The 17301-nt window shown below is 43.9% G+C and overlaps 1 protein-coding gene across 5 annotated transcripts in view; it reads right to left on the minus strand.

Moving 5' to 3' along the window:
- CBFA2T2 (CBFA2/RUNX1 partner transcriptional co-repressor 2) overlaps positions 1–1420 on the minus strand; it is a 146969-nt gene extending 145549 nt beyond the window's left edge. For all 5 annotated transcript variants that reach the window (XR_008427068.2, XR_002974696.3, XM_045194534.2 and 2 more), the window contains exon 1: positions 1241–1420. Coding sequence is in view for 3 of the 5 variants with exons in the window: in XM_045194534.2 (XP_045050469.1) it covers positions 1241–1274 (34 nt within the window). In the remaining 2 variants the exon portion in view is untranslated. The remainder of the gene's footprint in view (positions 1–1240) is intronic.
- Positions 1421–17301: the final 15881 nt, after the last annotated feature.

Here is a 17301-nt window from a genome sequence, read left to right on the forward strand (position 1 = left end):
AACAAAGGAGAGAGGCTGTAAAGCCTCCCTTTTAGGTGCTGAAGATGGGCTCTGAGGGAGGCTACATTAGATTGCTGGGTTTCTTCCGTTCCAGTTTCATCCTCCGCAAAATGGGCATACTCAAATACTTAACTCTTATTTGTAACTCACCAGGATTAAATAGGAGAAAACATGCAAAATGGATTTGTTTCCTCATTTACCAGGTCTTTCCACCCCACCCCACCCCCACCCCCTAAATTCAAAGCCTGAGTTTGGTCTATCTAGTTTGTTGCTATATTCCGAGGACCGAAAATGGTACTTTTTACTTAATAGATTATTAAATAAATATTAAATGAGTAAAATGCAAAATGCCCGCTGCTCAAAAAATGTTGACTACTATTGCTACTGTAACGAGAAAAAAAAATTATCGTGTTATTAAGAGACCCCACCCCTCCCCCAAGGATCTCACAATTCCAGGAGGAACACTATGCTGGAATGGAGGAATGGAGGTAAAGAAAACCAGCTGGATCAAAGCAGGACTTAAACGAAAACAAAATAAAATCTTAAATACACAACAACAGCCCAATGTCGGTCTTTTCCTAGTGAGGTTCACCCTAATTGAGGTTTATTAGATTACAATGACAGTTTTCACGCTTGTGTCCGTGCCAGGCATTCTACTGGCTTCACAAAACCCAAGAAACGGGGTGTGGGGTAGTGGAGATGATCTTCACACCCCCACTTTACAGATGGGAGAAGTGAGGCTCGGAGAGATCCACTTAAGTGGGGGAGCCGGGATGTGAATCCGGGCAAGTCCCACCTCCGAGCCTGCACTCAACAGGCCCCTCAGAGGGGCCATCTTCGCCTCCTCCACAATCGGCCACATACCCCTCGAAATTAGGAGTGTGTTAATATTTTCCCGGGAGCCCGACTTAGTGGCCCCAGTGCTGAGAGAACAAAACAATTCTTGCATGCGGGCAAGTACTATGGACGCCGGCCCGGCCTGAGCTCCGAGGCCGCGGTGCCCACAGTTTGGCTCACACCATGAGCCCCCAAGTCCCCCGGACCGCGCAGGAAGCGCCTGGGCTGCCTCGGGAGCCCAGGAAGGCCCTGCCCGCCGCATGACCTTGGATCCACCGCCCTGCTTCTGGCCTCAGTTTCCCCACCCCGGCCTCGCGCCGGGGGCCTCTCCGGAGCTTGCGCCCGCGGAGCCGCAGGCCTCTCACACGCCCCCCTCAACCGCCCGCCTTCCCGCCCCACTTACGCTGGAAGGCGGCCGCTCCAGGGACGCCCACCATCGCCAAGTGCCTTGGTCGCGAGCCCCCAGCCTCCGCCCGCGGCCAGGGTCGCTCACAGACACCGCCGCGGGACCTGTAGCCGCCGAGCTCGCCAGCCCCAGCGAAATAGACTCAGCTGCTGGTACCAGCGCCGTTAGGCCGCGCACTGCCCCGCCCCCCGGTTGGCTCCGCCCCGCCCGCCGGGGACGCCCCCAGCGCGCGATCCCTCCTGCTACACCAACGCTTGCGGAAGCCCGGCCCAAAGACTAGCTCCCGTTAAACCCCGCCCCCTGACTTGCCCCGCCCCTTCCGCGTGAACCTCGGAGCCCTATCCCGGAGCATCCTGGTTCTCAAATCCGCCCCTCCTGCATCACGGTGCCTGTCACGCGCAAGATACACTTTTCAGGTACTGGGTTTCCCCGTTGAGCGCCAAGCAGCGGCCCAGGCCAGGGGCTGGGGGCAGAGGCCTAGGGGACAGAACTTAGGCGGGGAGGAGGCGACTCCTCGCTTGAGTTCTGTATATTAAAGCCCGGTCGCCCTTGAGTTTATCATTGGGTAAGTCACATTTTGGCTTATCGTGTACCACGTGTCCAAAATGTCATTCATTATATTAGTAACGGTTAGCTATCATTATTATCCTCGAGCTCTTTATCATGTTCAGGTTTTTTTATACACTCCATCGGGTTAAATCTTCACAATAAAGGAGAGAGGTATTATTTTTCCCTTTCTGTACAAAGAGAAGGGCTTTCCCACCAGCCAGTTTGCCCACTGACTACTCTGCAAAAAGCAGACATGGTTCCCCTGAAACCTAGTAATTTTATTAACCAAGTCACCCCAATAAATTCAATAATAAAAAAAGGAGAACAAACTGGCAGCAACCGGAGGGGAGTGGGGAGAGGGACAATGGAGGAAAATAGGGGAAGGGCCATCAAGGAACTTGTATAAAGGACACATGGACAAAGCCAAAGGGGGTAGGTTCCAGGGTGGGAGGTGGGAATGGGTGGGGTGGGGGATGGCGTGGTGAAAATGGAGACAACTGTATTTGAACAACAATAAAATAAATAAATTTTAAAAATTTTTAAAAAGAGATGGGACTGCAACCTAGAAACTCCTGACTTCAGACTCAGTACTTTGAGCTACTCTGAACTATTCTGCGTCCTAAGGACTCAAAAACAGGGACTAAAATTAAAACAAACTCCAAACTCTTCTATGTACGATGACACCATAAACAAAATTCTTTATTTAAAATTGATTGATTGATTTTAGAGAGAGCAAGGGAGAGAGAATCATCGATTTGTTGTTCTACTCATTCATTCATTAATTGCTTGATTCTTATATGTGCCCTATTGGAGATCCAACCTGCAGCCTTGGTATATAGGGCCAAGGCCCTAACCAATTGTGCTACCTGGCCAGGGCAACAAAGTTCTTTTACAAGCAAAAAACTGGTATAAAATATTTGCAATAGCCCAGACTGGTGTAGCTCAGTGGATTGAGCACTGGCCTGCAAATCAAAGGGTCACGGGTTCAATTTCCAGTCAGGGCATGTGCCTGGGTTGCTGGTTCCATCCCCAATCGGGGTGCATACAGGAGGCAACCAATAGATGTTTCTCTCTCACACTGATGTTTCTCTCTTTCACTCTCAAATGAGGATTAAAAAAAAAAAAACCCAGGAGAAGTAAAGCAAATTAAATCCAAGGCAAGCTGGTGGAAAGAAATAATAAAGATAAAAACAGAACTCAGTTGAAGGGAGAAGACAATGAATCGATGAAACCAAAAGTTTGATTCTTTGAAAAAATTAGTAAGATTGATAAACCTTTAGCAAGACTAACAATGAAAAAAGAGAGTATATAATGTATCAATACTAAGAATGAGAGAATGTTATTACAGATCCTACAGATAGTGAAAGGATAATGAAGAATTATTATGAGGGATTTTATGCCCACAAATTTGACAATTTAGATGAGGTTGACCAACTCCTTAGAATATACAAACTTCTCAACAAGTTGATAGTTTGAATAGGCCTATTTTATTAAAAAGATTAAATCTGTAGTTAAGCCCTGGCTGGTGTGGCTCAGTGGACTGAGCACCAGCCTGTAACTGAAAGGTTGCGGGTTCAATTCCTGATCAGCCCACATGCCTGGGTTGTGGGCCAGGTCTCCAGTTGGGGGTGTGCAAAGGGCAACCAATTGATGTTTCTCTTGCACATTGATGTTTCTTTCACTTTCTCCCTCCCCTCCTCTCTCTAAATAAATAAATAAAATATTTTTTAAAAAAGATTAAATTTGTAATCAAAAATCTTCCAACAAAGAAACCTCCAGACCCAGAATGCTTCACTGGCTAATTCTACCAAATATTTAAGAAGAAATAATATCAATTTTATAAAGCCTGATCCAAAAAATAAGAGGAAAAAGTGCTTCCCACTCATCTTATGAGGCCAGCATTACCCTTATACCAAAACCACACAGATATTACAAGAAAACTATAGACCAATATTTCTCATGAAGACATATGCAAAAATCCTCAACAAAACATTAACTGAAACCAACAGTTTATAAAAAAGATCATACATCAGGGTCAAATTGGGATTACCCTGCAAATAAATGCAAGGCTGGTGTAAAACCTGTGTTTACACAAAAGCCAGTACATGATTGTTCGTAGCAGCTTAATTCAAAATGATCAAAAACTGAAAATAATGTAAATGTTCCTCATCTGTTAAGTAAATACACTGTGGTACACTCATTATTCCAGTGAACAAGTATTCAGCAATAAAAAGGAACACATTTCTTTTTTTTTTAATTTTTTATTGTTATTCAATTACAGTTGTGTGCCTTTTCTGCCCATCCCTCCACCCCACCCCAGGAAGGAACACATTTCTTGATGCCCACAACACCACAGATAAGTATTAAAGAAGCCAGACTCAATAGGCTACATATTCTGTGATTCCATTTGTAGGATACTATTTTTATTTTTCTATAATATATTTTTATTTTTTAAAAGATTTATTTATTTATTTTTAGAAAGGGGGGAAGCGGGGGGGGGGTGGGAAGAGAGGGAGAGAAACATCAGTGTGGGGTTGCCACTCACGTACCCCCTACTGGGGACCTGGCCTGCACCCCAGGCATGTGCCCCCACTGGGAATCGAACCAGCAATCTCTTGGTTTATAGGCCTGTGGTCAATCTTCTGAGCCACACCAGCCAGGGCCCATTTGTAGGATATTTTTTAAAAGACATAATTATATGAACAGAAAATAGATCTGTGGTTGCCAGATACTTATGGTAGGGCACAGGGAAATTCTGAGGTTGATGGAACTATTCTGCATCTTAATTGTCGTGATGGTTAGATGATTGTATGCATTGCCAACACTTTAGAACTGTGCATTTAAAAAATGAGTGACCTTAGCCCTGGCTGGTGTGGCTCAATGGGTTGAGCTTTGGCCTGTGACTCGAAAGGTCACTGGTTTGATTCCCGGTAAGGGTACATGCCTGCATTGTGGGCCAGGTCCCCAGGTGGGGATGTGTGGCAACCAGCAGGTAGATGTTTCTCTCCCTCTCTCTCTCTCCCCCTTCCCTTCTTTCTAAAAATGAAAATAAAATTAAAAACCTTTTTTAAAATGTGAGTGACTTTATGAAAATTTTAAAAGTGCATTTAAAAATGAAACTTTGAAGTATAATACACATATATAACAAGATATACAAATCGAGCATACAGCTCAATCAATTTGTTTCAGGCTTAACACCTTGTAACCACCATTCATGTCAAGATAAAATTCATTTTTCACCACTCTAAAAGGCTGTGTAGTGATTTTTTCCAGTCAGTACCCCACCCAGAGATCTCTACTATTCTGATTTCTATTACTATAGTTATATGAATGATTTTTGTTTAACTGCTTTATTGAGATACAATACATATACCATACATTCACCCGTTTAAAGTGTACAATTCAAGGTTTTTTAGTGTTTTCACCGAACTGAGTAACCATCACCAGAATCTAACTTTATATCATTTTCATCATCCCAGAAAGAAACCTGATACTCATTATTAGCAGTCACTCCCCACCCTGTTCTTCCCCACCCTGTTCTCCCTTAGCTCTTACTGCTTTTTAAAAAGTCACCTTTAGCCTTGGCTGGTGTGGCTCAGTGGATAGAGTGCCAGCCAGAAAACCACAGGGTAGTAGGTTCAATTCTCAGTCAGGGCACATGCCTGGAGTGTGGGTCAGGTCCCAGGTAGGGGATGCAAGAGAGGCAACCACACATTGATCTTTCCCTCTCATCCTCCCTCCCTTCCCCTGTCTAAAAATAAAATAAATAAAGTCTTTTTTAAAAATCAACTTTATTAAAGTACAGTTTAAGTACAAAAGACCACATCAATTTAAAAGGCACATTGCCCTGGCTGGTGGAGCTCAGACCACATCAATTTAAAAGGCACATTGCCCTGGCTGGTGGAGCTCAGTGGATTGAGCACTGGACTGCAAACTGAAGGGTCATCGTTTCAATTCCCAGTCAAGGCACTTGCCTGGGTTGTGGGACAGGTCCCCAGTGGTGTGCTGGAGAGGCAACCACACACTGGTGTTTCTCTCCCTCTCTTCTCGCTCCCTTCTCCTCTGTCTGAAAATGGATAAATAAAATCTTTAAAAATAAATAAATAAATAAATGGCACAATTTGATGAGTTTTGACAGTTGTATATACCTATGAAATCACCAACACTATCAAGATGGAGAACATTTGCATTATCCCTATTAGATTCCTCTTGCTCCTTGGCAATCAATTCTTCCATTTGTACCTGGACCCAAGGAATCACTGATCTGCTTTCCATCACTATGCATTAGTTTGCATTTTCTAAAAATACATCTAAATGGACTCATTCAGCATATACTCTCCTGTCTGGCTTCTTTCACCCAGCATAATGATTTTGAGATTTGTTTTCTCTCTTTGTCTATGTTTTGTATCTATCAGTAGTTTACCTTTCTTTTTGTGGCCAGGTAGTATTCCATTGTTTGGATATACCATATTACACTGTTTTTGAAAATAAAATTTTCTTGCTGAAGACCTGGGCAGGCCTGGCTTCAAACCTAGAGATTTCTCAAGTTCTGTTGAATTTCAAATATAGAGATAACAAATTAGTCTCCACCTTTTTTTAATCATTCAGGCTTAGTTCCTGGTGGATTGTGTATGTATGTTGTGGGTGAAGGACAGATGCCCCCTGGAAACAGATCAGAGCCACAAAGCACCTGCCAGTATCCTTTGGTTACCTGAGGCCTACATGGTAAGGGACACTAACATTTAAGAGTCAGAGGCCCTAGCTGGGTAGCTCAGTTGGTCAGAGCATTGTCCTGATATGCTAAGGCTGTGGGTTTGATCCCTGGTCAGTGCACATATAAGAATAAACCAATGAGCCCTGAGTGGTGTGGCTCAGTTGATTGAGTGTCGTCCCACAAGGCAAAAGGTCCCACATGCCTGGTTTTTGGGTTCAGTCCCTGGTTGGGGTGCATACAGACAGGCAACCGGCCAATATTTCTCTCCCTCTTTCTTCTTCCCTACCCCTCTCTCAAAATAAATAAGTAAATTTTAAATCATCATGATTCTTAAAAAAAAAAAGAATCAACCAATGAATGCATAAATAAGTGGAACAACAAAATTGATGTCTCTCTCTCTCTCAAAACATGAAAAAAACAAACAAACAAACAAAGCCAGAGATAGGTTCCTTGCAAACTCAATTTCACTTCAGTTTTGCAATTGTTCCATTTTCCAGACAAAGAAACTGAGACTCAGAGACTTACCATAAAGTTTGCCTGAGTCAAAAGCTTAGCCTCAGGTGACAGAATTGAATTCTGACATTCTTTTCCCAACCTCATAAAGGAATTACAGTCTCCACAGACCTAAGGAAGTTGCTCAGGGCCCTGGCTGTTTCTTGTCCAAACCAAGTAATGGTTTTTCTTTAACTAGTGACAAGGAAGATAAATATGGGTGGCAAGGAGAAGTGCATTCTGCCTGCCATCTGCCCTGGCCATGCCTCTTCCACTAATGAATGATAAACACAAGGCCGAGCCAGATGACAGTCAGTGAGGGAAAGCTAATTTAAAGGTGTATGGTCCTGTTGAGTAAATAGGAGCCTGTAATGCCGATGGCACTTTAAAAAGCCTATCTGTGCACCTGAGAAATATTTGGCATGGGTGGGACTTTTCTAATAAGCAATGTCTTCTTCTCCATGGGAGGCAGAAGAGCACAAGAGTTTAGAGGGGGAAATAAACAAGTAGTTTCTTGACCATGGGTTGTATTATTAAAATTAATTTTTGTTTATGATTATGAGATGAATATGAGCATACTGATGATGAGGAATTTGTATACTACACAGCAAGATTAGGAAGAAAATGAAACCCTGGCTGGGTAGTTGAGTTGGTTAGAGCATCATCCTGACATGCCAGGGTTGCAGGTTCAGTCACTGGTGACGGCACATATAAGAATCAGCCAATGAGCCCTGACTGATGTGGCTCAGCGGGTTAAGTGTTTTCGCAAACCAAAAGGTTGGCCATTCTCTTCCCAGTTGGGGCACATGCATGGGTTGCTGGCCAGGTCCCCAGTTGGAGGCATGAGAGAGGCAACTAATCGATGTTTCTCTGGCACAGGGATGTTTCTCTCTCTCTCTCTTTCTCCCTCCATTTCCCTCTCTATAAAAATGAATAAAGTCTTTTACAAATTTTTTTAAAAAGAAGAAAAACAAAAAAATCAATGAATGCATTAAAGAAGTAGAAAAACAAATCACTGTTTCTCCCTCCCTCCCTCACTCTCTAAAATCAATTTAAAAAAATGAAAACCACTCTTAATTTCTGACAGAGAAAAAAAATGCTGTCACCATTTTATTATATATCCTTCTCAACTGTTTTTTTAAACTGTTTTTTTTGGTCATGGGTATTTACATAACTGAGATCATACTGACAATACATTTCTACATTCTGCCTTTTTTCTTTTTTCACTATTATATACATCAGCATTTTTTGATCTAAGTAACTAAGTAACTAAGAATTATTCATAAACATCACTTTAATGGATGCTCACATGACATTCCACCTTTGGTAGAATCTGATATGAAGTTATTAGGGGTGCTTTTCCTTTTTCATTTTTGTTATAATCATGCCTTATTGAATGAACATCACTGTGCATCACACTTTTCTATTTGCTGATTCTTACAATAGGTTTTTTCAAAATAGTATTGTTAGCAGTGAAATGGCACTAGAATGTTATCAGCAATTGGACTTCTGTTTGGCAACCTCAGTACTTGAGTTCTGGCTAAGAAAGAATTCAGAAACGAGACTGAAATATAAGCAAAAGTTTATTTAGAAAGACACAGAGGTAGAAGACGTGAGCCGTGGAAGAAGTGAGCCAGCTGGGCTGTGTGGGCTCAGGAAACAAGTTACAAAGGCAAAAGAAGGGCCCTTGGAGCTCAGGAAAAAGAAAGGCAGAGAGAAAGTACCTGGGGGAAGTTAAGGGGGAGAGGTGAGAGCATGCTCCAGAGTGTGCATCCAGGGAAAGAAGGAGGTGGGGAAGAACATGGGCATATGAGGAGAAGGAGAGAGAGAGAGAAGTGGGAGCTGCACTGGGTCCTTCATCCTATGGGGTTTTATCTGGAAGTCTTAGTGGAGGATCTCAATAGACTATTCATCAGCTTTCCAGGTGTGTCCTTTCAGGGTCAAGGTCCTGGTCTCCACCGATTTGTCCTTGCCAGGGAAGGGGGTTATTAGTCAGCAAAGCTGGTCCTGATGTCAGCTATGGCATCCCCCTGCCTGGACTTGCTGCTTCTCTGGGTCTGGAACTGAAACAGCTGAGACCTAGATTATCTCTAGGGCTTAATGCTTAAGGGAGTAGTCATGCGTGGGAGTCACATGAGGCTACTCTCCAGCTCCCTTATTGCCATTCTCAGAGAATCTACCATAGGACTAAGGATATGAAAGTTCAGGGGGTCTAACCACATGACCAGTGATATGACAGGAGAGGAAAGGTCACCCTGAGCGTGAGGTCCTACCCTACAATTATCTGTTGCTAGGCACCTGAGGCTTTCTGCCCTGTTGACCTTCAGTACCTGGCCTATGGGTCCCATTCTGCTCAGGCTTGTCTAACTGCCTACTACAGTATCATTAGCTCAAGTTACAGCAACATTTTCGGTTTTACCAAATCATATTTCCACCAGTACTGGTTAAGCGTGCTCACCTGATAACACCCTTAACAATGTGTATTAAATTTTTTTTACAACATTTCCAAATTTATAGGTGACAGTGTGGCACATTGTTAACGGTCAGTGTTGCTCCCTGTTAGGTAAGTAAATTCATGAGACTTGGAAGTGCCCAAGAAGAGAAGAGGATGCCACCCTGAAGCAGTGATCTCCTGCCAGCTGATAACAACACAGAGACTTACTCCTCTCAACCCCCACACCCAGTCGTCTCAGTGACTTCAGTGAAAAATGCCCTGGGAATCCATGTCTTCCTCCTCGTATTCACTTCCAAGCTCCTGGGTGAGGTTCTCATCACCTCTTTATTTTTTTGGTCTCCTTTTAGACATTTTATTATGAAATCTGTCATACCTGCAGAAATGTACACTATACTTTTGTAACAGTCTCCTAATTGGCTTCCCTGCCTCTAAGGTCTCACTTCACTCACTGTCCTCTGCTGTCAGAGGATCTAACCACAACTCACCTCTGATTTGTTTCCCTGTCACCTCTCCAGCCCCGTTAAAAATCCTAAGTGGCTCCTATTTCATGACAGAAACTACTTAAACTCATCATGGTATTCGAGGCTATACACACTCTCACCTTGCTTACCTTCTGCCTGCCCTGCCTTCCTGTCCAGTCACACAGAAATACTTCACAAGGTGGCCCCAGTTGGCTGGCTCAGTTGGTTAGAGCGTCATCCCTATACACCAAGGTTGCAGGTTCGATCCCTGGTCAAGGCACATGCAAGAAGCAATGATTGGATGCATAAATAAGTGGAACAAATTGATGTTTATTTTTCTCTCTCTCTCAAAATCAATAAACAAATTAAAAAGAAATACTTCACAAGAGCTACTTTAAATGTTTCCTGTATGCCAAGTACTATACACAAAGTTCAAAGCATAACTAACAGTCCTGCCAGGTTTAGTTCTATTGTATTATCCCTTTTAACAGATGAAAAGACTGAGGCTCACAAAGGTTGAGTGATTTTCCCCAGTGCACACAGCTGATCAGTGACTGATTCCATTGAACCCGTGTGTGTTTTGAACCCCAGGTTACCACACTTGGTCTTTTCCAGACAATACGCTGTCCTCTAGGCCTTTGCCCAAACCGGTCCCTGGGCCTTCTTTGGGACTTGAGACAGACCTTCAAGTCCTACCCACCTGTTTTCATGTTATTCCACCTCTGTTTCATCAAATAACCTGGACCTTTCAGACAATACAAGTTCCCTTGTACTGAACACAAAAGCCCCACTGGAGCAGTTTTAAACCTTCCGTATAGACTGTGTGTTCCTTAGCGTCAGGGACCTTTTCTTATTTATATCTGATCTTTGGGCCCAGGATGGTGTTTGATGAGGAAGTGCCACACAGGAGAGTTCAGCCAAACTCAGTCAGAACTGTCTCCCTTTCCAGCCTGTGTTTGTGTATTCACTCAGTTGCTCAACAAACATTTGATAGTATTGACAGTGGACTAGGACTCAGATTGTATCACTTCCTGCCTAAAATCCTCACGAACTCATACTCTGATGGTGGAAGTATAAATGGTACAACCACTTTGGAAAACAGTATCTACTAAAGCTAAACGCATGCCGGTTCTATGACCCAGCATTTCCACTCCTAGGCAAATACTGGAAGGGAATGCTACCATATGTGCATGAGAGCACCTGTATCCAGTTGTGCATAGGAGCTGAGGAACAAGTGAAGGTAGGGGATGTATGAAATGGAGTCACTTTAACCAAGCTGCTAAAATGATCAACATCTGAAGGTTGAGGCATGAGGAAAGACTCTATTCTTGTTCTAAGTAGCCTGGGAACTTAAACTTTTGAACTTTCCAATCCTGCGTCAATGCCTGGATATACATCTGGACATCCACCAGACCTCCAGATAACCCTCTGATTACCTGCTGAAGGACGCAGGTATCCAGGCCAAAGGACATCCACCTGACGTCTATTATCCAGACCACTGGATGTGACCAGACCACCTGGCATCCATCTTCCAGACTGCCTGTCATCTGACAGATAACCATCCTGGACCAACCTTAGAGCTAAGAAGGCAAGACTGATATTTCTTTAGAATGAACTTTTGAGTGTAAGAACTCTTCTTTCTTCTTTGGAACACTTCGGGGTTTTTGCCTGTCTGTTTTCCCAGTTTGTAAACTCTAAGACCCTTGAATAAATCTTTATCACTGTTTCTAGCCAAAGCCTCCATACTCTTTTTGAGTTCATTCCACAGAGCTTTATTTAGAAAAGCCCAAACCAGAAAGTTCCCAAGTGTCTGTCAACAGGAGAAGGATAAGTTGTGATATATTCACACAATGGAATACTACACAGCAATGATGAATGAAATATGCAAACAATAGAGATGAATGTCACATGATAAGTGAAAGATGCCAGACTCAAGAGTATATACAAACTCTATTTATATGTAAAGTCCACCCTGACCCACGTGGCCTAGTTGGTTAGGCTTTGTCCTGCAAAGCGAAAGGTTGCCAGTTCGATTCCCAGTCAGGTCACATGCCTGGTTGTGGGTTTGGTCCCCAATCAGGGTGCATAATAGGGGTGACCCAGTGATGATTCTCTCTCAGATTGATGTTTCTCTCCCTTTCTCCCTCCCTTCCCCTCTTTCTAAAAATAAATAAATAAAATCCTTTTTTTTAAAAAGAAGCCAGTATAGTAGGCTCTGGACAGGTAGCGCATCTGGTTGGAGCATTGTCCCAATACACCAAGGTTGTGGGTTCAATCCCTGGGCATGTATAAGAATCGACCAATGAGTGCACGGGTAAGTGGAACAACAAATTGATTTCTCTCTCTCTCTCTCTCTCTCTCTTCCCAACCCCCAAAATCAATAAATTTAAAAAAAAAAAAGTTCAGCTCTGGCTGGTGTGGCTCAGTGGATTGAGTGCTGACCTGAAAACCAAAGGGTCGCCGGTTTAGGGCACATGCCTGGGTTGCAGGACAGGTACCCAGTAGGGGGTGCGCAAGAGGCAACCACACATTGCTATTCCCTCCCTTCTCTCTCTAAAAATAAATAAAATACAAAGTTCAGGTTTAGAGATGTCAATAGACCAGCAATTTTCAACCTTTTTCATCTTATGGCACACACAAGTCTAATTACTAAAATTCTGCAGCACACCAACCAATATATTTTATTGCCAATCTGACCAAAAAAAAATAGGTATAATTTTGATTCATTTACACCAGATGGCTACTATTATATTGACTGTTGTCTTTTTTTTTTTTTAATTTGACCATCTGAGAGAAAAGAGGTCAGTGGCCCTGACTAAATAATCAGGTAGGGCATGTTTTAAAAATTCTTGCGCCACACTGGGTGGAAATCTATACAATAGACCATCACATGGTGATGCTTTACATTTCTTGCTGTGGTTGTTAAAACTCCAGAGGTAAGGGCCCTGGTTGGGTACTCAGTCGGTTAGAACGTCATCCCAACACACCAAGGTTGCAGCTTCAATCCCAGATCAGGGCACATTTAAGAAACAACCAATGAATGAATAGATAGGAGGAGCAACAAGCCGATGTCTCTCTCTCCACTCTACCCCGCCCCCCGCCCTGCCTCCCCCTCCTTCTCTCTCCCTCAAATCAATTTTTATAAACCTTGTTGTAATAAGTGAAACAACAAATCGATGTTTCCCTCTCTCCCTTCCTCTCTCTCTCAAATTAATTAAAAAAAACCAAACCCCAAAACTCCAGAGGTCAGGTTGGAGCAAGGTTACTGCATATGGTTTGAAATAGTCTGAATGTGACCCATTTGCTTACTCCTTTCACTCTCTGGTGTGGCTGAGGCCTTGGCATTAAGAGTTGCTAAGGCTCCCCTCCCATCCATGCTGGGCCTCCCATCTGGCACACCTTCTCCAGGTGTCAGCTGTGCCGGAAACTGCTCATCCGAGGCCCAGACACATTGTGTGACCTTAAACTGCCTCTGGGCCCTCATCCACATCCAGGCCCATGGAGGCTCCTGCTGGTGGCTGGGACTGAGTTGGGTGCAGCTGTTTGCTTTACAACACAGACAATTGTGCCCACCCTCTAGGTGCCTCAGGGCACAGCTCCACACCTGTTTTCCACCCTCTGGCCCAGGTGCAGAAAACAAAAGAACACCCACTCACCAAGGTCATTACCTGGATGGGGGTGGGAAGAAAAACTGCAGAAAGGAGGGAAGGGAAGAAAAGCTCAAGGGAATACAGGGTTTGAATCAGCACAGTCTGATACAAATTTCTTGGATAATGGGGTTTTTCTATATTTGTGCTTCTCAGTATGACAGCCAGCAAAACATGTGGCTATTGAGCACATAAAATGTGGCTGGTGTTTTACTGAAGAACTAACATTCTAATATAATCTATTTTATATTTATACAGCCACATGCACCTAGTGGCTGCTTTGTTAGCACAGTTTTTAACAGTTGGCTCTGGAGGACATTAGGAAGCTGATGATGTGCTTAATAACAGTTATCATCTGTTCAGCACACACTCTGTGCCAGGTACACTGCATGAGTTTTCCTATTAACTGTCCACAACCACTCTACAGCAAAGGTGTTATCGTCCCCATTTACAGATGATGAAACTGAGGATCGGAGTGGCAAAGTCACTTGGCCAAACTCCCAGAATAAGGGAGTGCTGAAAGCTGAACAGGAACATCCAAAATCACATTTCAAAACCCCAATCGAATAAAATAAACCCAAAGAATCCTGCAGGCTTTGCAGCATCTAGCTCCCTTACAAATGAATGAAGTGTTCAAATTGCTAAAGGAATGCAAATCAGCTTATGTTTGGGGGACAAAAGCTCAGACCCTCTGGTCACACTCAGAGCCTTTCTAGGTTGTGGGTGAGTGGGGGGTAGTGGCTGAGTGACAAGGAGGGACCTAGGAGGAAAGGGCTTTGGGTGGGGGTAGGGCTGGCCAGCTGGTGTCGGCAACCCAGGACATCAGCTGGCTAGCGGGCTGGCGGGCTTAGACAATGAGCAGGAGGCCTGGTCAGAATCCTCTTCCCTCCACACCCGGTCCTCTCTGCGCACCCTGGCCAGCTGCCGTGGTTATCTTCTCTGGTCTTGTCTGAGGCCTGCAGGGAGCATAATAGCCTGGGGGGCTGATGAAGGATGCTGGGGAGGTCTATCTGGAGTGACCTAGGGTGGGAGACAAGGGAAGTTAGGAGATTTCTGGAGGTCTCCTAGGTGCAGATTTTGAGCTGGGGGATTTGCATATGTCCTTCAGTTTGCTCTTCCCCAAATCCCCGTGGTAATAATAATAATGATCATTGTTAACAATAGCAACCAAGTGGCTCATGCTGAGCTAGCCTGGCTGGAGCTGAAGGCTTTATCTTCGTTAATCCTCTAGACTGTCTTAGGAACCAAGGACTTTCATTATCTCGCTTTTCCTCTGGAGGGACAGAAGGCTCAGAGTGATCAAGTGACTTGCCCGACATCACACACTAGACAGCACTATCCCTTCCTCACCTGAGTTTCCCACTCTTTCTACTTAAAACCTTATTTCGGGATTTTACAAATTTATGAGGTGTTTACACTTTTTAACTGTTGAAAAGATCAAAGTAAGAATGTTGTTTGTGATACGTGAAACATTAAATTCGAGTTTGAACATTCGAGACACAGCCATATTTATTTACACATTGTCTATGGCTGACTGCTCCAACAGCAGGCAGCCTCTGTTTTACTACCTGTCCATTTATAGGAGAAGTTTCCTCACCCCTACCCTATCTCTTAACCCTGGAGATGGCTTCCTAGGGGAGGCTGGGGACCCAAACTCACAGTCCCCTGAGGGTCCTCCTCCCTCTGGCATCCTCCGACCCTTGCAGCTGTTTTCCCTAGCAGGTTCTTATCCATCCTGCCAGCAGGAGTATGATATGGCGTTCATGTGTCCACTCCACGAATCGGTCTGGAGCAGCTACTGCGTGCCAGACATTGTTCCAGGCACGAGGTATAAAGTAGATGTGGTCCTTATCTGCAGATATCAATCAAATCTCTAAATACAAAAGGTACAGAGAGCTGTCAATAGAATTCTTTGAAGTTATAGAGCACTTGACAGGGGAGCCAAGTTAATCTGACCGTCAAAGACTGTTTCCTGCAGGAGCTGATGGTAATATTTGAGGTGTGAAAAATTAGTAGGTTCCAGGTCCTAGGATGTCATCTTTTAGACTCAACCCCACCACTCTTCATTTTAATTCCTTTCCCTCTTCTAGGAGCCTAGATCTTGACTCAGAGGAGACCTCTGTCTTTGGGAGGGAGGTACTCACACCCCTCTCCATCACTGAGTTGAAGCATTGAGACAGCATGTCAGAGAAGGTAAGTGGATACGTTTGCAGTCACTATTTTAAAAATGATTAAGATAAAAATGACTATATGGTGCCTTTATGTAATAATTGCAGCATTTTATTCATTCAGCAGTTCCTTCATTTATAAATATCCAACAAATATTTATTGAGCATCTACTGTGTGACAAGCACTGTTCCGGCCCTGAGGATACAGCAGTGAGCAAGGCTGATAAAAATCCCTGCCCTGCTGGAGCTTCTTACATTCTAGTGCAGGAAGCAGTAAGTAATGTATTTGATGTGAAGTGGTGATCACCATGGAGAAAAATAAAGCAGGAGAGGGTGGCACTCAGACAATTTGAAATAGGGAAGTGAGGGTGAGAAGGCGACAGTTTGAGCAGAGAAACAAGCGGCCTGTGAGGCTATCTGGGGGAGGCATTCATTGCTGGAACACTAAGATGCCATGAAATTCAAATCAATAGCATTCTCAAGTTATAAAATTCTAAGTAATAGAATTCTGGGGCCATGCAATGCTAATCAATACTTCTCTGGTGCCATAAAATTCCAATCAATAGAATTCTCTGGTTTCGAATTCTAACTAATAGGACTCTGAAGCCATGAAATTCTAATTAATCGGGAAGGGTCCCTGTGAAAGCAGCTGGGGAGAAAAATTCTCAGTGTTCAGTGGGAGATAACCAGGTAAGGAAGGAAGAATGCCCAGGAGAAGGGAACAAGTAGCATATACAAGATCCCGTGGAAGGAGGGTGGAGAGGTTGGGAGCAGGAACCTGACCTTCACCCAGCCATTCAATTGGTAAGACAACCTATTGCAAAAGGATCCATTTCTCTACCTTTGAGTGATAACACCACAGTTTCAACAGCAGAGAGGCCGGTGAAAATATAATGCTCAGAGGCACACCCGGGCTGAGCCAGGCCCCATTTCCAGGTCTCCCTCCAATCAGGTCTGTGGCCTCTGTAGTCCTCCACCTGCTGCTTGGACTCAGAGGACTCTGGAGTGACTGTGTCTGGGCTTCAGTTCTCCCTCTGCCCCTTCTGAGTCTTAGTTATGATATTGTCCTTCTCCCTACCCCCACATGTATTATTCATTGTTCCTCCCAACATTATTATTAATAATAGCAATGGCTGAAAGAGAGGTACTTGCCAAGGTGAGCAAAGTGTTTGCCTAAACAAATTGGTTTGCAAGAATTTCCTCAGGGCCCTGGCTGGGTAGTTCCGATGGTCAGTGTTGTCCTGATACACCAAGGTTGTGGGTTTGATGGCTGGTCGGCACAAACAAGAAGTAACAATGAATGTATAAGTGGAACAAAAAACTGATGTTTTCCTCCCTCAGAAAGAGAGAAAGGAAGGGAGGAAGGAAGGGAGGAAGGAAGGAAGGAAGGAAGGAAGGAAGGAAGGAAGGAAGAAAGAAAGAAAGAAAGAAAGAAAGAAAGGAAGGAAGGAAGGAAGAAAGGAAGAAAGAAAGAAAGAAAAAGATTTCCTGAGGCAAATAGTGAAGTCATTTATTGGTTTACAGGTTTATCTTCCGGGGCAAGAATTCCTGGAACAAAAAAAGGAAGTCATG

The sequence above is a fragment of the Desmodus rotundus genome, chromosome 6 (genome assembly GCF_022682495.2).
Source record: "Desmodus rotundus isolate HL8 chromosome 6, HLdesRot8A.1, whole genome shotgun sequence".
In the NCBI taxonomy this organism is placed as follows: Eukaryota; Metazoa; Chordata; class Mammalia; order Chiroptera; family Phyllostomidae; genus Desmodus; species Desmodus rotundus.